The sequence below is a fragment of the Delphinapterus leucas genome, chromosome 2 (genome assembly GCF_059928025.1).
Source record: "Delphinapterus leucas isolate spDelLeu-1000000601 "Yukka" chromosome 2, BTC_Dleu_Yukka2, whole genome shotgun sequence".
Lineage (NCBI taxonomy): Eukaryota > Metazoa > Chordata > Mammalia > Artiodactyla > Monodontidae > Delphinapterus > Delphinapterus leucas.
In genome coordinates, this window is record NC_143130.1 from 168143716 (window position 1) to 168161279 (window position 17564).

General features: G+C 46.7%; 1 protein-coding gene across 2 annotated transcripts in view; it reads right to left on the bottom strand.

Annotated features, from left to right (window-relative positions):
* Positions 1-17564, bottom strand: part of TTC7B (tetratricopeptide repeat domain 7B) — a 239346-nt gene that overhangs the window by 38752 nt on the left and 183030 nt on the right. Inside the window, exons 18-20 of one of the 2 annotated variants that reach the window (XM_089908118.1) lie at positions 16419-16580; positions 13966-14016; positions 5387-5527 (exon numbers count right to left, since the gene is read on the bottom strand). In XM_089908118.1, the coding sequence (XP_089764244.1) occupies positions 5387-5527; positions 13966-14016; positions 16419-16580 (354 nt within the window). The remainder of the gene's footprint in view (positions 1-5386; positions 5528-13965; positions 14017-16418; positions 16581-17564) is intronic. The other variant, XM_022576286.3, reaches the window with a different exon arrangement.

Genomic DNA, 17564 nt, shown 5'->3' on the forward strand with positions numbered 1-17564 from the left:
CCACCTGCCTGACACCTTCACTGTGGGTCCTCAGGCACCCGACGCTCCCAAGTTCAAGCAGGGCTCTGGTTGCTCTTGCCCCCCCCCCATATCCCCACCCATGGGTTCCCACCACCCAGGCTGCCCGTGGCATGGCAGGAAGAGGAATCACCAGTTACCCGCTGGCTCCAGCTCCCAACACAGGAGTCTTCCTTTTCCTTCACCCCTACATCTAACCCATCAACAAGTCCTATCAGTTCTGCCTCGAAAATGCAACTCAGGTATCCCCCTCTCTCCACCCTCAGACCGGCTGTTCCCCGCGGTCACACAGACCAAAGTTCCTGACCTTGCCTCCCCACGGCACTGTCTCCCATTCCGTGCCCCACATTCCTCCAGGGTGATCTTGTAGCAACCTCCCTCTGATCCTTTCATCCCCCCACTTGCTGTCTTTCAACAGTTTTTCAGTGCTTTTAGGAAGAGATCCTGACCTGGTCACCAGGGCGCTGGCTCGTCTGGCCTCGCCTCGGCCACGTGATTCTTCCTCTCTAGGCTTCATGCCCTGCGGCCCTGCCATTTCTCTAACCTCAGGGCTCATGTGGCCCACAGGCCTGTCCACGTGTGTCCTACGCCTGCCACGTGCTCAGGCCTCCTCCGGTCCTGGCTGGGGAGGACCTCTGTTCCCAGTTCTCCCAGAGCCTACACTGCTGCTCTGGGGTACTCGGCACCGTGGAATTAAGTGCTTCTGCAATTGTTATGTTTCACATCTGTAAACTCCATGAAGGCAGAGCCCGTGTCCGTCTGCTGACCACTGAGCTCCAGAGCCTTGCCCTGATGACGCACGTAAACAGATGCTCACAGGTGCATGCTCCATAGCTGAGTGCCCTCCCTGGGTAGGGGTTGGGGCTCTGGGGCCACACTGGTTGGGTCTGGATTCTGGTTTCTCCACTTATTAGTCATGTAACCTTAGGCAGGTGACGTGAGAGCTGTGTCTTGGTTTTTCCATCTGTAAAATGGGGTGATTAAAGGGTATTTATACCTTATATGGCTATTACAAGGACTAAACAAGTTAAGACACATAAAGTCCTAGGATAAGGTCTGACACATGCACGGTGCTTGGTAAAGGTCAGCTACCTGCAGGTTGTAGACCGTGAATCAAAACCTCCCAGGGCAGCAGAAGGGGCAGGTCTGGCGGGGCTGACCCACAGAGACTGGCACCGTGTCAGGTTAGGCTTGACCCCTGGGTACCACATGTTCCCTCCTGCAAGCACTCCCTGTGCAGTCACCCTCACGCCACCTGTCTGGGAGCTGTCTTCATCTTGTCATGGTGGCCATGCCACAGGATTACCCTTCAACCCTGCCGATGCAGCCTCCCGGTGGCTGGGAGGAACCTAGCAGGGGGAAGGGCAGGGACAGGGACAGGCCAGCCAGGGCCAAGGAATTTGTGAGAGTATCACAGCTTTACATTCCCAGCAGAAATCAGAAAATCTGATCTTGCACATCTAAGAATAGCCGTTGGTTTCGACGGTGAGAGATGCCAAAGTGAAAGCTATAATTATTAGTAAGTAACAAGCAGAAATTATCCACCTACCGCACAGTCATTTTTAGCTGCCATCCCAGAAGTGGAAATTGAAGGATGGACACCAAGAAGCTGCTTGGCTTGGGAAAGGCCCTGGTTCAACTCTGAATGGCTTATGAATTTCCAAAGGCCAGTGATAAGGTGTGCATTCTAAAGAAAACGGTGTATGACTCCCAGGGAGATATGTCTCAAGGTGCAACAAACACCAAATGCTCTAATTCAGCTCACCTGACTACTGCCCAGTGAGACCACAGAGGTGCTGGTTTCTATTTGGCCTGGGTTTCCCTTCTGCATAACAGAGGAAAAGAACCTTTTGGACCTTCTTTATAAGATGGTGTGTATACAAATGGCACTAGAAGATACTTGGAACTTTCAGGAAAAGAGACCATAAAAATGGGTAGTTTCTTTCTAAATATCATGAGATACCCAGATGCTATAAGGAAAAGATTGATAAATGTAAAAAAAAAAAATTTGGCAAAAAACCCCCAACAAAACCCCAAAACACAAACAAAATTAAAATGGGGGGAAATACTTATAGCACATATGGCACAAGGCAAATCTCTTTGACACATAATAAGTGCTTACAACTCAAAAAGAAAAGCTCAGTATCTAAGAAGATAAATGGGCAGAAACCATGAGCAGACAACTGAAATACCATTTTCACCTATCAGATTGGCAAAGATCTTGAAGTCTGATAATTTGCTGTGTTATCAAGAATGTGAGAAAATGGGCATTCTCACCTTGTTGACTGGAATGCAAACTGGCACAATTCTGTGGAAGGCAATGTGACAAAATTTACCAAAATTAAAGAGTATGCACCCTTTGATCCATCAATTCCACTTTTAGGAGTTTACCTTACAGGTACAGAACAATCTATAGACGGCTACTCATTGACGCATTGTCTGTAGCAGCAAAATACTAGAAATAATCTAAATGTTAGTCAGTGGGCTACTGGTTAAATTATGGTAAAATCATACAATGGATTTACTCTCTGACGTGCCGACAGGCAATGGTCTCCAGCGAGTGTTACACCCCGGCAGGTGTGCACACACTAACGGTGGTTGCCGTGGGGGAGTGTGACTGACACTCGGGATGGCAGGAAGCCTCTCATTTCACGTCTCTTGTGCCTTTTGAACTGTGTATCATGTGCGTGTATTAGTTTTTCAAAAATAATTTAAATAAAATTGTCACATGGGTCCAAAAAAACCAAGCAACAAAACATGTACAACCCATGCCAGTTGGCCACCAGGTATCCTGTGAGGAGCCTGAGGCCCTGGGGTCAGAAGTGTCCAGGAAGGAGGAAGAGGTACAGCGGGAGGGGGCGCCCAGGGCATGGGTCCCACCACACAGGACGGGAGGGACCCTGGATGGCCAAGCATCCCTGGACTTCCTGGGTCTGTGCTCCCCACTGGGCCTGTGGCTGATGTCCTCACAGAGCAGCCAGACGCTCCGGTGTCCCAGTCATGATCTCTTTGCCACTCAGATGACACACAAGTGGCTCAGGGACCTGCTCATATAATAGGCTGGAAATCTGAGGTCGTCTCAGAGTGGCCTTACCTGCCAGCCTCAAATCTGGGGCCACCTCCAGCACGGGCCTCCACCACAAGCTCCCACTACACTCAGATCACCAGCAAAAACAACCAGGAGAGAAGAGACCCGCAAATGCCACAGAAACACCATGGCCTTGGGTGTGAGGCCTTGATCTAGTTTCTTCCAAAGCTTGCGGCATTTACAGAATCCGGCGGTATTGTTAGAGCTGACGATGGACGCAGATGTTACCTGGTTTCCATAAGTTGTCAAAAAATGTGAGTCACTTTTAGTTTGCCACCCAGAGCAGTAAAGCTCAAACCACCTATGGTAAAACCTTACAGTTCAGTGGAAGCTTCTTTTATGAACTCCTTCTGAGTTTACCTCTTCAAAGACCATATTGAACATACGATACAATTCTAATCTTGACTCAAAGTCAGTGCTTTGAAAGAGTCAATATAGCACCAATCCTATAAAGATTATAATTTGCTTCATTCATTCATACTCTATAAGCGGGATTTATATTCTGCCTGGAGTTTAAGGCAAGTATGATATTCCATTTCCAGAATTCAATTCCACCAACTCGTAGAATGTTAAAAGCCACACGCATTAATAGCAATGAGAGCTTTATTCTGTCCTATAGGCTATGGCAGTGAGAAAGGGATGTCACACGATTGATAAAACTTCAAGGATAACTCCAAAAGGAATCTTAGCTGCCGGGTTCTTCAATGTTCTAGTAAGCAGCTACAAAATCTCCTCCCAAGAGTCATGGTGGGTCACGTCAAGAGGAGCAAAGCCTGGATAACTGAGTGAGGGGCAGCAAGCCACTGGGCAAAGCGGTCCTGGGACTCAGTGACCCTCACCAAGGTCATTAGCTTTTCCGAGCTACAAGCAAGAGAAGTAATGCCTGGGAGGTCAAGGGAGCTGCTTCCAGCCTAGAAGGATCACCTTCTGCCCTTGTGGTTTCGTAGACATCGGCCCTTTAAAAACTCAACCTCATGCCCATTTTGAAGGACAACTCTGCCCCTCTACTAGCCCTGCAGGTTCGGCCAGTCTCACCTGGCCTGGACACTAAAGTGAACCCCTTCTCTTTTTGTTCTTTGCCGTCACTGCTCGTGAGGGCGACTGAGTAGGACAGGCACCAGGTCCTAGACTGGGGAACAGCTTTTCTTCAAGAGAGCCGCAGAGGAAGGCATGACTGCTGTTCCCGGGCCCTTGAGTCGGCCTGTCTAGAACCCAGCAAGAGGCTGAACGCTGGCCAGCATGTGCACAGGAACAGCAGTCAGCACATTCGTGAATCATCCCTCTTCTGTATTTCCGCTTAGAAGAACATAATTTGTTAATTTACAGTGGTTGTTTTGGCTCAATTAAAGATGCCAACACGGGAGCGGCTGACTGAGCTCGGCTCTGGGACATGCCAAACCTAGGTAAATCCAATTGTGTTTCTTACACGAAGGTTCCAAACAAGGTTGGACATCATACAATTAGCCTTGGCAAAAAAGGAGTAAACAGATGGCCAGCGGTGGGTAATAAGCACTTCTGCAGCCAAACCTGGGCTTTTGCCGTGCACCCTGAGAGTTGAGCCTGGGAAGGGCTTGCAGATCAAGGGGTAAAACTTGAGAAACAGAAGTTATCTTTCCTATGGAACTATAAATATGTAAGCAAATCAAGAGCCACCATTTGCGCTGTATGGTGGGATTCCCATTGCTAAAGTGTCTGCAGGCTGGATTTACTGTGGCGATTCCCTAGCTATGCAGAAGCAGCCATGTGAAACTGGGGGAGGAGCAGTCACACCTGCCTTCTGGGCTAGTTTCCAGTCCGGCAGCTGCTGGTACCTGCCTTGCTCTCTGAGGATTACCAGGAGCGCCGTCAGAAGGGAAAGCTCGGACATCAAAACGCTGTCCCCCCCGCCCCCTCGGCTTAGATAAAGACATCTGTTTCATCAGCACACCTGGCCCCTCCCAGGGTCTCTTAGACTTCACCACCAGGGTGTGCCAGGCACTGTGCTCACCAACCCTAAGAGACGATGCTATTGACCCCACCGTACAGATGAGGAAACCGAGGCTGAGAGGGGAGGCTATCACCCACAGCTGTTGGTAAGTAGCAGACTGAGGCTCCACTCCAAGGCTGCAGGACTGCCAGACCTCCGTCGGGTCTGGGACACCACGCTCTGCTGTCCCCCTCAAAGAAAGTCTGGGGTGTAGATCTCTGGCCCCTGCGACAGCATAAACCCTGCAGCCCAGGCCGCAAGCTCCCCTCTGACAGAGCGGCAGGTGGGCGTGGGGTTGAGGGGCGGAGCGGTACCTGCGTGGAGCCAGATCTGCGCCAGCGTCATCCAGGGGTGTAGCGGGCCCTGCTTGGGGGCACTGCTCTGCAGAGACGACGCCACTTCCGACAGTGCCTGCTCCACTCTGGAGGCTGCTACCGACGTGGCGTGGACAGAGCCTGCGGGAGGGTTTCGGGAAGATGGCATCAGAGGTGGAAGGACAGACCCAGAGCCAGCCACCGACCCACACAGCCAGCTGTCCCCCTCACACACAGGCGCGGGTTCAAGACGTACACACACCCCTCCCTCACGATGTTTCTGAGGTTTACGGTCCTTACTGTCCATACAGTCACTATGGCCTGGCACCTTAGTTTCTGTCCGTTGCTTTAGTTCGTCTTTTAGTCAGGACAGAGCACACGCTGTGCAGATGCTCCGTCCGGGAGCTGAGTCGAGCGCAGGCTGGGTGTCGGGGCAGGAGGGGCACAGCTAGCCACGAGGCCGTGACACGCTGCTGAAACTTCGCAGACGTGAAGTACTACGAAGGGAGGTGACAAAGCACCCCTGCCTGGGCCTGAACCTAGAAACTACCTGGGGGGCAGGGGGAGGAACCACACTTGCCTCCTGGGGCAGGATTTGGCATAGATGGAGGCCATTCTCAAGACAAACCCAGCAACCGCCCGTTTCATTCCCTGGCCTTTGAGGGATCTGGAACCATATTCTAGGACATGCCTTAAAAACCGTAGACAAAGCACAATTTGCCTGCTGTCTAAGCAGGTGTCTGTCACTAAGGCTAATACTAGACTCGCCGAGGACAGGTTACAGCACAGTGGCCCGGAGCTCAGGAGCTGCACCCGCCTCACTCTTCTGTAGAAGCTACTGTCCTGAGAACTGGGGGAGGCGGCAGGCGGAGCACATTACTGGCCAAAGGGCTTCTATTCAGAAGTCCGATGAGTCAAATGACACACTCCTCTCCACGCTGACCCTGGGGAGGTCCTGGTGATCGGAGGCCACGTCCCCAAACAGGGGCTCTTTCCCCACTTCTTTCCAACATCCGCTCTTGGAGGAATGGTTTCAGAGCTGAGAGCGGGAGTCTCGGTTATTTCAAATTTAAAAAAGGTGATATTTATATTCACTGGCAACATTCTTAACTTATAACGCATCGTAAAGTGTAATACGGAGATAAACATTCCAGCGCCTTCAGTGGTAACTATCAACTTATCGTGAGGTTGAAAATGGTGATAATATAGAGAGATAAATGCTGACTACTCAAATAAATTTCACTCTGGGTAAAATGAGATTGTGAGCATAAAAATAATTTCTGTTGGGGCTTTGAGATGCACCAAGTTGGTCCTTTTTATGATAGAAAAATATTAATCTAGAAATGGGGAAGTATAATCTCAGTATGGCACAAAGAGCCAGCAACTGTTATTCTCACAGTTAAACATTAGAGATCGTCTCATTAAAGTCACAAATGACATACGAATGTCTTCTATTTTCATGAATATTTAAGGAGAAAGCTTCTAAAAGTTCTAAACAGTGAATAGGACGTGAAAGATTTGAAAAGAGGAAAGCATAAAGTTATTATTTTCAGACTATATGATTGTATTTCATGAAGACAAAATCTGGAAATTAACTGATCTGAAAAAAATTTTTTTTAAATAAAAATTAATTTATTCATTTTTAAGACTACCTGGAGCAATAGACTGGCCATCCATATTCCAACACAAAGGAAACATGGATTTTTCTAAATACACTCAAATCCTTCAGTGGGGTGGGGTTGGTGGAGGCGAAATGCAGGAGGTGGATGGGAACCAGACTGGGAATCCAGCGTCTGTGGATAATCCACACACAGCGGCCACGGGGAAAAGTATGAGGAGGGCGCCTCTGGAGAAGGACCAGTGAGTCCTCCAGAGTGAGCGCTGCCATGCAAGGAGGATCTTGAGGCCCAGTTCAGAGACACTGATCGATATCATCATGATGCAGGAGAACTGATGAAGTTCAGCTAAGAACTGACCTTGCTTAGACAAAGTGTGTGGGACTCCCTAAAAAAACCCCAAACAGCAAAATGATTAAACTGCTGTTGATTTTTTTGGTCTTGTTTTGTTTTGAACCTTTTTATGGAAAAATCAATGCTTTAACTTTGATCACAAGGATTTGATGTAGTTTCCCTGAGACTTTCAACAGCAACTATTAGTAAATAAATAAGGTTGATGTTGCCACATTCTGACATTATCAAGCCGACTCACCTCCTCACTGACTACCTTCAACAGTGGTTCTCAACTTTGACTTCACATCAAAATCACTTAGGGATTTAAAAAAATCATATGCCACAGCTACAGCCCAGACCGACCGAATCATGGACCCTAGGGGTGGGACCAGGCATCTATCTGTTAATAGCCCAGGTGGTTCCAATGTGCAGCTAAGGCTGAGGCCCCTGACCTGGGGAGAGAGGAAGCAGGTGTTATTAACTGACATGTGGTCAAGAAAAGCCTGCAGGCGTCCTCTACACAGGCCAGCCAGCCTGAGCTGTCCTGCTTCCCTGCAGCCCAACAGTCTGGGGAAAGAGTACCGGGAAGATCTTGGCCTTTAGGACGGAGGTTCTCAGAATCCTCTTGGTCTCAGAATCCCTTAGGAGTCTGCAAATTTATTGAGACCCCCCTCAAGAGATCTAGTTTACACGGGTTATATCTATTGATATTGACACATGAGAAGTCGAAACTGAGAAATGCTCAAAATATTTAGTTATTAATTCATTTTTCAAAAAGAACAATAATAAACTACCGCTCTGGAAAAATCCTACACATTTTCTACCAGGTTCTCAGGCGCCTTTGCTACAAGGACTCGTGACTTTTGGAGGGGCTAATTTTGGATTAACTCTTTGGTTCACAGATGCACTCATCAGGACTAATGTCGAAGTCCCTTCTCTCTGTGGTATCTGTATACACCTAGATTAATTGATGCTTCACATAATAACCTGTAAAATAATACATGTTAATTTATTATGAAGATCAATGTTTCACTGTGAATAAGGTCTGGTAAATGTTGGTGATGCCAGCAGTGGTGATTATCGGCTTTAGTGCACGTGGCCTGTTTCAGGCACTCTGATTTGCACTTTACATATATTATTTCACTTAATCTTTAAACAATTCTTTGAGGCAGGTAACACTGTTACCTGCATTGTTTAGATGACAAAATTGAGATTTTAGTGAGTATCTTACCCAAAGTCATACAGCCAGCAGGTGGCAAAACCAGGACTCAAACACTACCCTAACTCCGAATCTAGCCTCTGAATCCAGCCCTGATGCCACCTCCACCAGGAAGGCTGCTGTGAGCCTTCTGTTTCTTCTCCCTACCACCCTCATGTAAAAAGTTAGGCCTCGGGTCCTCAGTGCCCCATCTCCCCCTGTGGGTATGGTTATCACTGTACAGACCACACTGTTTTATGTTAAAAGTTGATGTAACTGTCTCTCCTCCGAGACTGGGTGGTTCTGGAAGACAGGAACATGCCCTCCATTTAGGTATTTTCAGGGGCTAACAATGCCAGGCCCACGCAATGTACTTGGTAAATGCTTGCAGAATGAGTGAATGATGAATGAATGAATGGAAGAATGAGTACTGTCAATACACACATCACTGTGTGAAATTTAGAAGAGTGGCCCCTCTTTGGGGAAGCACGTCTGGGTGCCCTACTGTCCTTCCCTAATGGCTCAGAGGCCAGAACCTTCCCTGTCTCAAGGGGCTTCTCAGCATGGCTGTGCTCACTTCCAACAACCCGGACTAAGAAGCACAGTGGTGCACAGCTGGATTAACACTGTACTCACCTAGGGGCTTCCCAGCTCTAACATAACTAACCCGCTTAAATAGGGAGGGTAGCTGAGGTTCGTCAGAAATAACTGCTTCCTTCCTAGTCGATCCCTTTTCACACACACCTCACAGGGGCAGAGACCCTTCAGGCTCTGAACTGGGGATGGATATTAGGGCATTCAGTACTCATTAATAATGGTAGGTGACTTATGATAATGGTAAAATTATTTGATAGTTAATGTCTACTCTTTCTGGCAATAGCATAGTATATCAAATTCTTCCACTGGGTTAGAATTTGGAGGAAAAAAGGGATAAACATCATTATGAATCAGAATGGATATATCTGATTACAAGTAATCAAAACAACCTGTAACTTAACTGTTTCATAGGATTGAAAATGGTAAGTGCCAAAACAGATTTTGATTTCTGTTGGTAAACACCTAGAAATGCTAGTTCTAACCAACCTATTTTTACAGCAACCCCTTTCTTTCTCACCAAAGCAAATGTACTCCTACAGCATGCATGGGGGTTAAGAGGATTATTCCCCTAAGGGAAATGGACAAATTGAGGCTTGAGAAAGGAATTAGAGGGAGGAAGAGAAGACATATTTCTAATTTGAAATCCAAGACTCTGGAGAAACAAGCTTCCAAATAATCAGGTTCGACAGGTAAGCCAGCAGATGTGTCCGGCCACTGTACATCTCTTATTTATCACGTTAATTTGAGAAGCGCTTATCCCTGTCGTAACCCTGAGAGCCGAGCAGCCACCAAGTCCCTCAGTCACAGGGCACAGTGGCTCTGAAAAGCTACTGCAAAACCAACTGAACCGACAGCTGACACAGGCAGGTGAGAGCATGCCCTAAACTCTGGCCTAGGTTCTGTAACCTGATTGCTCCATTGGTCCAGGGGGCATAAGATGCCCCGGAGCTGAGGAGATCTGAATTTCCTCCCACCTAGAGGCCCAAGAGGAAATGTTATCTCGGACACCTGATACATAGGCAAAATGCCACTTGAAGAATTGTTCTGATCCCTACATCTGGGGTCTTTATCTGAGTCCCCCCCCACCCTGGACCACTGTCTGGGTGGGGTGGGGGACAGGGGCAGCGAAAGAGAGGCCCCAGGAGCTGCAGTGGAGAGTCATCTCCCCATGGGCTGAGGGGCCAGGAACCCAGGCCCCTGACCTCAGGAAGCTGAGTCCAAGCTCAGCTTGGAGGATGTCTGCCCCACATTCCTATCATTTGCTGAAGCCTGTGGAGAAACCCTGCCACAAGCAGGATGCCGGGCACAGCCAGGTCAACTTGCCGTTGCAGCTGAAGCCTTTCCAAAAATCCTTTTCCAAAGCACACTACACCTGCGGTCAATTTCACACAGACCTCAAATGCGGCAATCACACGTGGACCCTATTTCAATATCCAAGGCTCATCATTCAAAGGGATCTCAGAGCCAATAATTCTGTGAAGCAAAGGGCTCAATAAATTATGTGGCCTAGTTATGTTCCATCACCTGTATTTTCACAAGCAGGGTCACTGAGTGCATGGCATGTATTTGTATTCTAGCTACCCTTTTGGCTGTTCTGGTCGCATTATGTAAGCTGCTATGGTCTGAAGGATGTCCACCTTCCCTGTCCCCTCATATCTTCACAGCATGTAGAAGATGAACAGGTCTCAGAAGCAGCCCTGCTGCCTGCTGACTTGGTGAGCAACACGGTCCAGGAACAACAGACAGCTATGTTACTTGATGTGCGAAAAATAATCCTCTACCAAAGAGACATCAGTAGGCACATCTCACAGGTGTTTGCTCAGGATTCAGGCTGCTCTTTGCTTCCCGGCCCTGGAGAGTTAACTCGGATGCCTCCTATGCATGAACGTGAGACAATGCAGAGCACGTGGCCGCGCCCCAAGTTCCATCTCTCTGCTTGTCACCCACATTCTTTCTGCCTGATGCCGCCGCAGCAGATACTTGCCCTCCCCACGTTTTTCTGAAAAGAAACCGAGTGTGCAGAAATTACCCACCGCTAATAAATCTCTGTACTTATTTTCCCTCAGTCCTGAAGTGATTCAATAGTATCTGTCAGTAGAGTTTATTCAGCTTCGGGTTCTTAGAAGCTGTGCCCCCGAAACAATGAAAGAATTAAAGAAAAGAAGGAGCTCCCCTCCTTAAAGACCCTGCAAACTGAACAATGATCTGAATGACTAAGCATTCTGCCCCAGAGCTTTGCTTAAAATTCTTTGTTTTTAACAGGAAAAGGGTGCCTGTTTCTCAAGATAGGGCTTGCGCATAAATCAGTGCAACACTGCGGACTGCTGGCAGCCCAGTGACCTCACACCTGGCCCCTGTGCTCTAAGAACCCGAACGTCCTTGGACCCGAGGAGACAGTGATGACTGTCTCTTCTTTTCTGAGGCGGGAGGAGAGATGCGAGCGTCTGCTCTCACTTCAGCACTCAAATTAGGCATATTTTTCTCTGTACCTTAAAAACATGAGCCATTTTCCTCCACTCCCCACCCTGCCAACCCCGGGCGAGGACAATTCCTATCTTTGCTGGAGGCGGTCCTGCCTCTCGAGGAGGCTGATCTGGGGGTGGTGGGCTCTTTACAGCACGCTGTCAGAGATCCCCCTTCCACATTCTGATCCCTCGAGGGCTGCCCCCTGCCCTCTTCACAGCATGTCCACCCACGTGATGGGGCCGCGGGGCTGGGGCGGATTTAGGGGCCACTGCTGGGTCTATCCAACTCCCACCGACTACGGGGCCTCTTGGTTGTGGGTCCCGCTGATAAATAGCTCTGGGGGGTCATTCTAGTAGATACTTTCCTTTGTTCACTGAGTGAAAAAGGAGGTTAAGATAGCCAAGGAAATCTGGAGAGCCAACCCACGGTCCCAAGACGAGATCACAATTTCCAAATGACTTTAACAGAACATCAAGCACAGTTGAAACCTGACGGGATGTGCCTTCTCTTGAAAGGGGAAAGTCCTTTCCAGGGAAAGCTTTAGGGAAGGATCCCCCGAAGGCAGGGGTATGTGGTCACCAGCGGGCATGCGGGGCTGGCCTGCGTGCTGCTGATGGGGGCTGGCGGAGCTAAGCGGCGCACATGCAGGGAGGGGCCCGCTGTGAGGGTGAGCCGGGAGACAGCACCTTCCGGAGGACTGCACAGGGCAGAGGCTACCCACCTCCTCAAACCCTCCCCCGCGCACAGCCATGAGGCCGTGCCTCTGGAATGACGTGTCCTTCCGCCTGGGAAAGGCTTTTGTCTCTGATGCAGCTGCTCGGAGAAGCCTCCCTGGCTCAGGCCGTAGTCTAATTGCTGGTCACACGCTCAACTTCTCCCCGAGTGCCACTTATTATTGACTTGCCCATCTCCTAAAATTCCATCCGACCTTGTTTAAAGAAAGACACCCCAGAACTACTTAAGGAGAAGTAATTTTAATTTAATTAAAATGGCAAGAAAAGGTTTATACTTGAATCATTAGGGCTGAATGTTTTAAACTGCCACTCCTCGAAAGCAGTGCGGTCATCACTAGAGTGATTTTTTGTCACATATAGGTGACAAAAATGACTTTATTCTATTAAGCAGTAGCAGAGGGTGAAATTCACCACCTGACTAGTCACTTCCTGATCATGACAGATGTTTCTGAATGTTAGAAAAATGCGAAGTCAATAATACAACGCCAGCCACAGTGGAAGGAGACAAAACTACTACCTTGGCTCTATTTCTCACCTTATTTCGTTTGAGAGGTATGTTTTCTCGTTAATGTCTATTCTCTTGTCCTGGTTCCTAAAGAGAGCTGTGGTTTCACCAGAATCGGTGATGTGAAAAATGAAGCTGAGCACCCAGAGTCAGCACGTTCTTGGAGAGAAGAATAAAACCTCAACCCACACTTCTCTCCAGAATGATGACTGCTGGGGCGCTCACTGCTGCGGGCACCTGGGATCCTCAGGTCTCAGGAGTGAGGGCAGCGTGGTCGGGGGGGGGGCGGTGGTGGTCCTGGCGGCTGCGTTCCAGTCCGGCTCTCCCCACCTGGCCGGTCACTGCCCTCTGGAGGCCACAGAGTCCGGGCTGCAACTTGGGGAGAAAGGCACCTGGCCGAGGCTTGAAATCAGGATCAGCTACCGGCAAACCCCAGAGGTGTGTGTGAACAGAATAATTAGTCAACTAAGACCTTTACAGACGAGGATGCTAAGGCCAGGAAGGTTAAATGAGTTGCCTGGATTCCTCTGCAGAACTGGCCCCCGAACCCAGGTTTCCTGACCCTTGAGAGACTTGGAGCTGTTTTTATGGAAGTAGTTAAGTCCCTTGTATAAATATGTCAACTGCTTAGTCTGCTTTAAATTCTGGTAGAAGTAGTTTAAGTTTTATGATGTCTGATTAGCTTATTTTAGGACAACGAATTATTAGAATTGTTTTCTATGAGCAATAGTGGTTGAACTGGAAAGGAATTTTAAGATTCAACTAGTTCCCTCTACCCCAGATTTTACAGATGAGCCACACTGGGGAGGCTGGACGTCTCACACTTTTGATCAGCCCCCGTGGGGTTGCTGACCAAGCCACTGCACGCCCCTACTTGGGCATTCTTCCTGCAATGCCTTCTTCTGTAGTCCTTCCCAGACAAGTGCTGCCTCCTCAGTGTTTACACCCGAGCTGCAGAAAGCATTAGAGGGCCTGGGAGAGCTGGGCCCCAGCGGGAGGGGTGAGCAAGCTTCAGGTCCAAGCCGTCTCAACATTCCTGATCAACGGCCACAACACACACTGCATGGTGGGGTCAGCGTGATTCTGGAGACCCTCAGAAAAGTTAACAGATAGATTGGTAAACTACTTACTAACTGAAAAAAGGGAGGGAAAACCATGAAAGTATACTTCTGGAGAGTTGCCTTGGAACAACAAATCAAACCAAAAATTAAAACCAAGAAACAAACATTTGAAAAATCAAAATTAAGGCTAAAAAAGCAAATGGAGTTCTAATAACCTTCCAACTGTAAGTCTGGCTGTCTGGAATCAGATTTCAATTCAACAGTGACATATGTTTTTCCACTAACAATGATTTTTTCTTTTTTTTTAAAGCAAAGAAAGGCCAACTGGGCATTCCCCTCCACGTTTAAATGTTCACTCAGCACATGAAAGCTGACCAATTCATGTAATGTGTTTTGTTTCCAGGGCAGGAAATTCCAAAGGGAAGGGAAAAATAATCAAACGAGCAGTTTTCAGATCTTTCCACACGTTAACCCTAATCATGATTCCAACCGTTTGTAGGGCTGGGCTAGCTTTCAATCCTGTGAAGTAAAGGACTGGAGGGAGAAATCCATAAAACTTCAGGTCTTGGCTATCTGTCCTAAGGGAATGAGTTGGGATTCAAATTCAATATAATTTTAATCAAGAAATTCTACACTTACTAGCAATGTATGTTATGTTTTCCCTTCTCTAGCTAAATGTTGTATTTATGGGGCGGGGGGAGGGGAACAGTCTTACTTAAAACACCTGGTTACTGGCTATGCACTCCCTAAGGATGGAAGATGACTCAGAGCTTCACAGAGAATAAACAACTGAGCACTGCTTGGTACATATTACGTTCAGCAGAAAGCCCAGTGGGTGCTCATCGCCCTAACAATTTGCTAATTAATCTGATATAAGGTGCCCCGCCAGAAGAGCCTGGACTTCAATCTTCAGAGGTTTAAAGGGACACAGGGCTCCTTGGGATGCAACAAGATAACTACTGGCAGGGTGTGGAGGTAGGTGGGTTCATTGTGCAAACGAGAAAGGATGGGGCAGTGGGAACATCTAACATTATTCTAGAACGGTAAGATCCCATTTTAAGACCCCAGAAAACTGGGCAAAAGTCAATGTAATAAACAATTTTTTCTGGAAAAACCAAAGCAGAAAAAAAAAAAAGTTGGCAATTGCCCGTAGGCATCATATTAAAGGGAAAATATCTATTTTAAGAAGTGGATTAAAAACAACATAAGCAGTTTGTAAGTTTTATCTTCATATTCCATTTCATAAAACTGGGATTGCCATTGAGGCTGAGTTCAGAACGCTTAATATGCAGATAAGTAAGGTCAGAGTGTTTCTTGGTTTGAATTATTTATTTTAGATCATAGTCTCCTTTCTGCCAGACTGTGTGTGTGTGTGTGTGTGTGTGTGTGTGTGTGTGTGTGTGTGTGTGTGTGTAACACAGCAGGTTACCATCAGAAAGATAAGCGCATTAGGAAAAGTAGTTCTTTCTGGCAGCAGCTCCCCTTATGAGCTTTTGTTTAGCATATAACTGAGTGTTTGGAACAAAGATGAGCCCTTTTAAATCATGGACATAGAGATTAAATTTTCTGGCTGTGTTGTGGGTAAAGTGAACATTAAATAAATGAGTGGAAGAACAAGGGTAGCTCTCCTGGTGAGATCCATATTTAGGTGCCATTTAAGGGCTTTATCAACCAGTGTCTCATTTCAATACAGGAATCTTTTTTTTTTTTTCCATTGACAAGTCCCTGAACACCCTAAAACAGACTTTCAAATTTCCCTATTATTTAAAATCAAGATTAGATTAAAATACTGTTCAATTTCCCTGCATAGTTTCATGACACAAGCCCTACGTTTTCCTTCCTTGCAAACAGAAAACAATTTATAGCATTGTTTTTCAAAATGTAGTACAGAACCCACTGGCATCGGGATCATAAGAAGGTATTTTATAAATCAAGATTCTTGGGACCCACCTCAGGCCTCCTGAATCATAAACTCCGGGGGTAGGGCCCAGAGAATCTGCAGTTTTCAAAGCTCTCTGGGTGATTTTAACGCACAGTAAGGTTTGAGAACCACATACTTAAAAGGCATATGACTGATATCTTTAGAATACTACCTTGATTACTATATACTTGTTGAATTAATTTCTAAACTGAAAACCAGAAATGATTAGGAGTAAATTATTATTTGCAAAATGTTCTAATTTGTCTTTTTAAAAAATGAGATCTGTATGAATTTATATCAACTCCAGGAAAGCGGAAAGCACAGAAGTCCCCAAGAACTGGAAGCGATGCTCCAGAGAAGCTTCTACTGATTCTGCTCTAAACAGATTTCCTTTACTTTTTAAAAGGGAGGTTGGAACTTGGGCACCAAGGTCTCCTTCTGCCCGCAGTTTTTGGATTTTCAAACTAGCAAGATTTTCTCTCAGGTAAATTTGATGGAGTTTCCGATCCAGCTTATCAGTTAGGAAGATTATCAGAAAATAAAACATCAGGCAAATGAAGCAGATCTAACAAGAAAGGAAAAAACCATAAACCATGTTTACACAGAGAGGGTTCCTGGCGGGGACCTGGGTCACTGACTGAATGAGCTGCCGGGGGCCACACAAAGGTATCGGGTTTGGGATGAGAATGAAGATGAGAAGATACAAACAGGTGGAGAGGAGATTCGGTTCTTGAAAGAGAAGAGGAGGAGGAGGAATCTGACACTAAAAACATGAAAGAGAGAAAAAAAAAAAAGGATAAAGGCAAAAAAACTTTAGAAACACAAAGAAAAAAAATAAACTGGCTTTTAATATACTCACATAAGCTGCAAAGAAAATGAGGTCATGTAATACACAATCATTCCTCTACTTGACAAGAGAATACAAGTGCTTTTCGAAGAAAACAAATTTGCTGTTTTTTCCACTGGTTATTTAATTGTTCTGCAACAACACCACGGCATAAAAACATCTCAGATTTACCTGGGCACAGATTCAGCAGTATGATCCATTGAAAATAATACCTCTTTAACCTAGAATACCCAGGACATTCTGGCGGAAAAGAAACTATCTGGTTTTCAATTGGAAAGGATTAGAACTTGACTTTTCCTTGATTTGTTTTTTATGAGAAGCACTTATATAAAGTTTACTTGAAAACTAAGGTCTTTCTAGGTGCAGATAACTGAGGTGCAACAATGGGTCAGGTCCCCGAATCGTGACAATGGAGTCTAAGCTTGCTAAGCTGGTCTACGGTTGGGTCCACTGGCCGGGCACTTTGAAAAGGAAGCTATTACTGTCACTTCCATGCCTTCAGCTGGAGAGATACACAGCAGTAGGGAGAACCACTGCAGTGACAAATTAAAATTTTTCCCAGACAAAGTGGATCAAACTTTCAAGGTGAAAGAATCATTACTACGGATCGGTGTCTGGTAATATCTACCAATGATTAAAGATAAATCTCCTTACTCCACTTCCTGTTTTGAAGGCAAAAGGAAGAAAAAGAATTCTTTTTCCTCCTCTATTTAAGGAACTAACTTATTCCGAAGAAAAGACAATGATTCAAAGCTTCAAAGTTAAACGACTGTCACTCCATTTGATTCCTCTCTCTTGATGGCTAGGACTTATTGGATGACAGAGGTGGGGGGATGGGGACCCAGAGGTGATATTAGAAGGGAAAGCATATTCTTTAAGGGTTTTTTTTTTTCAGTCTGC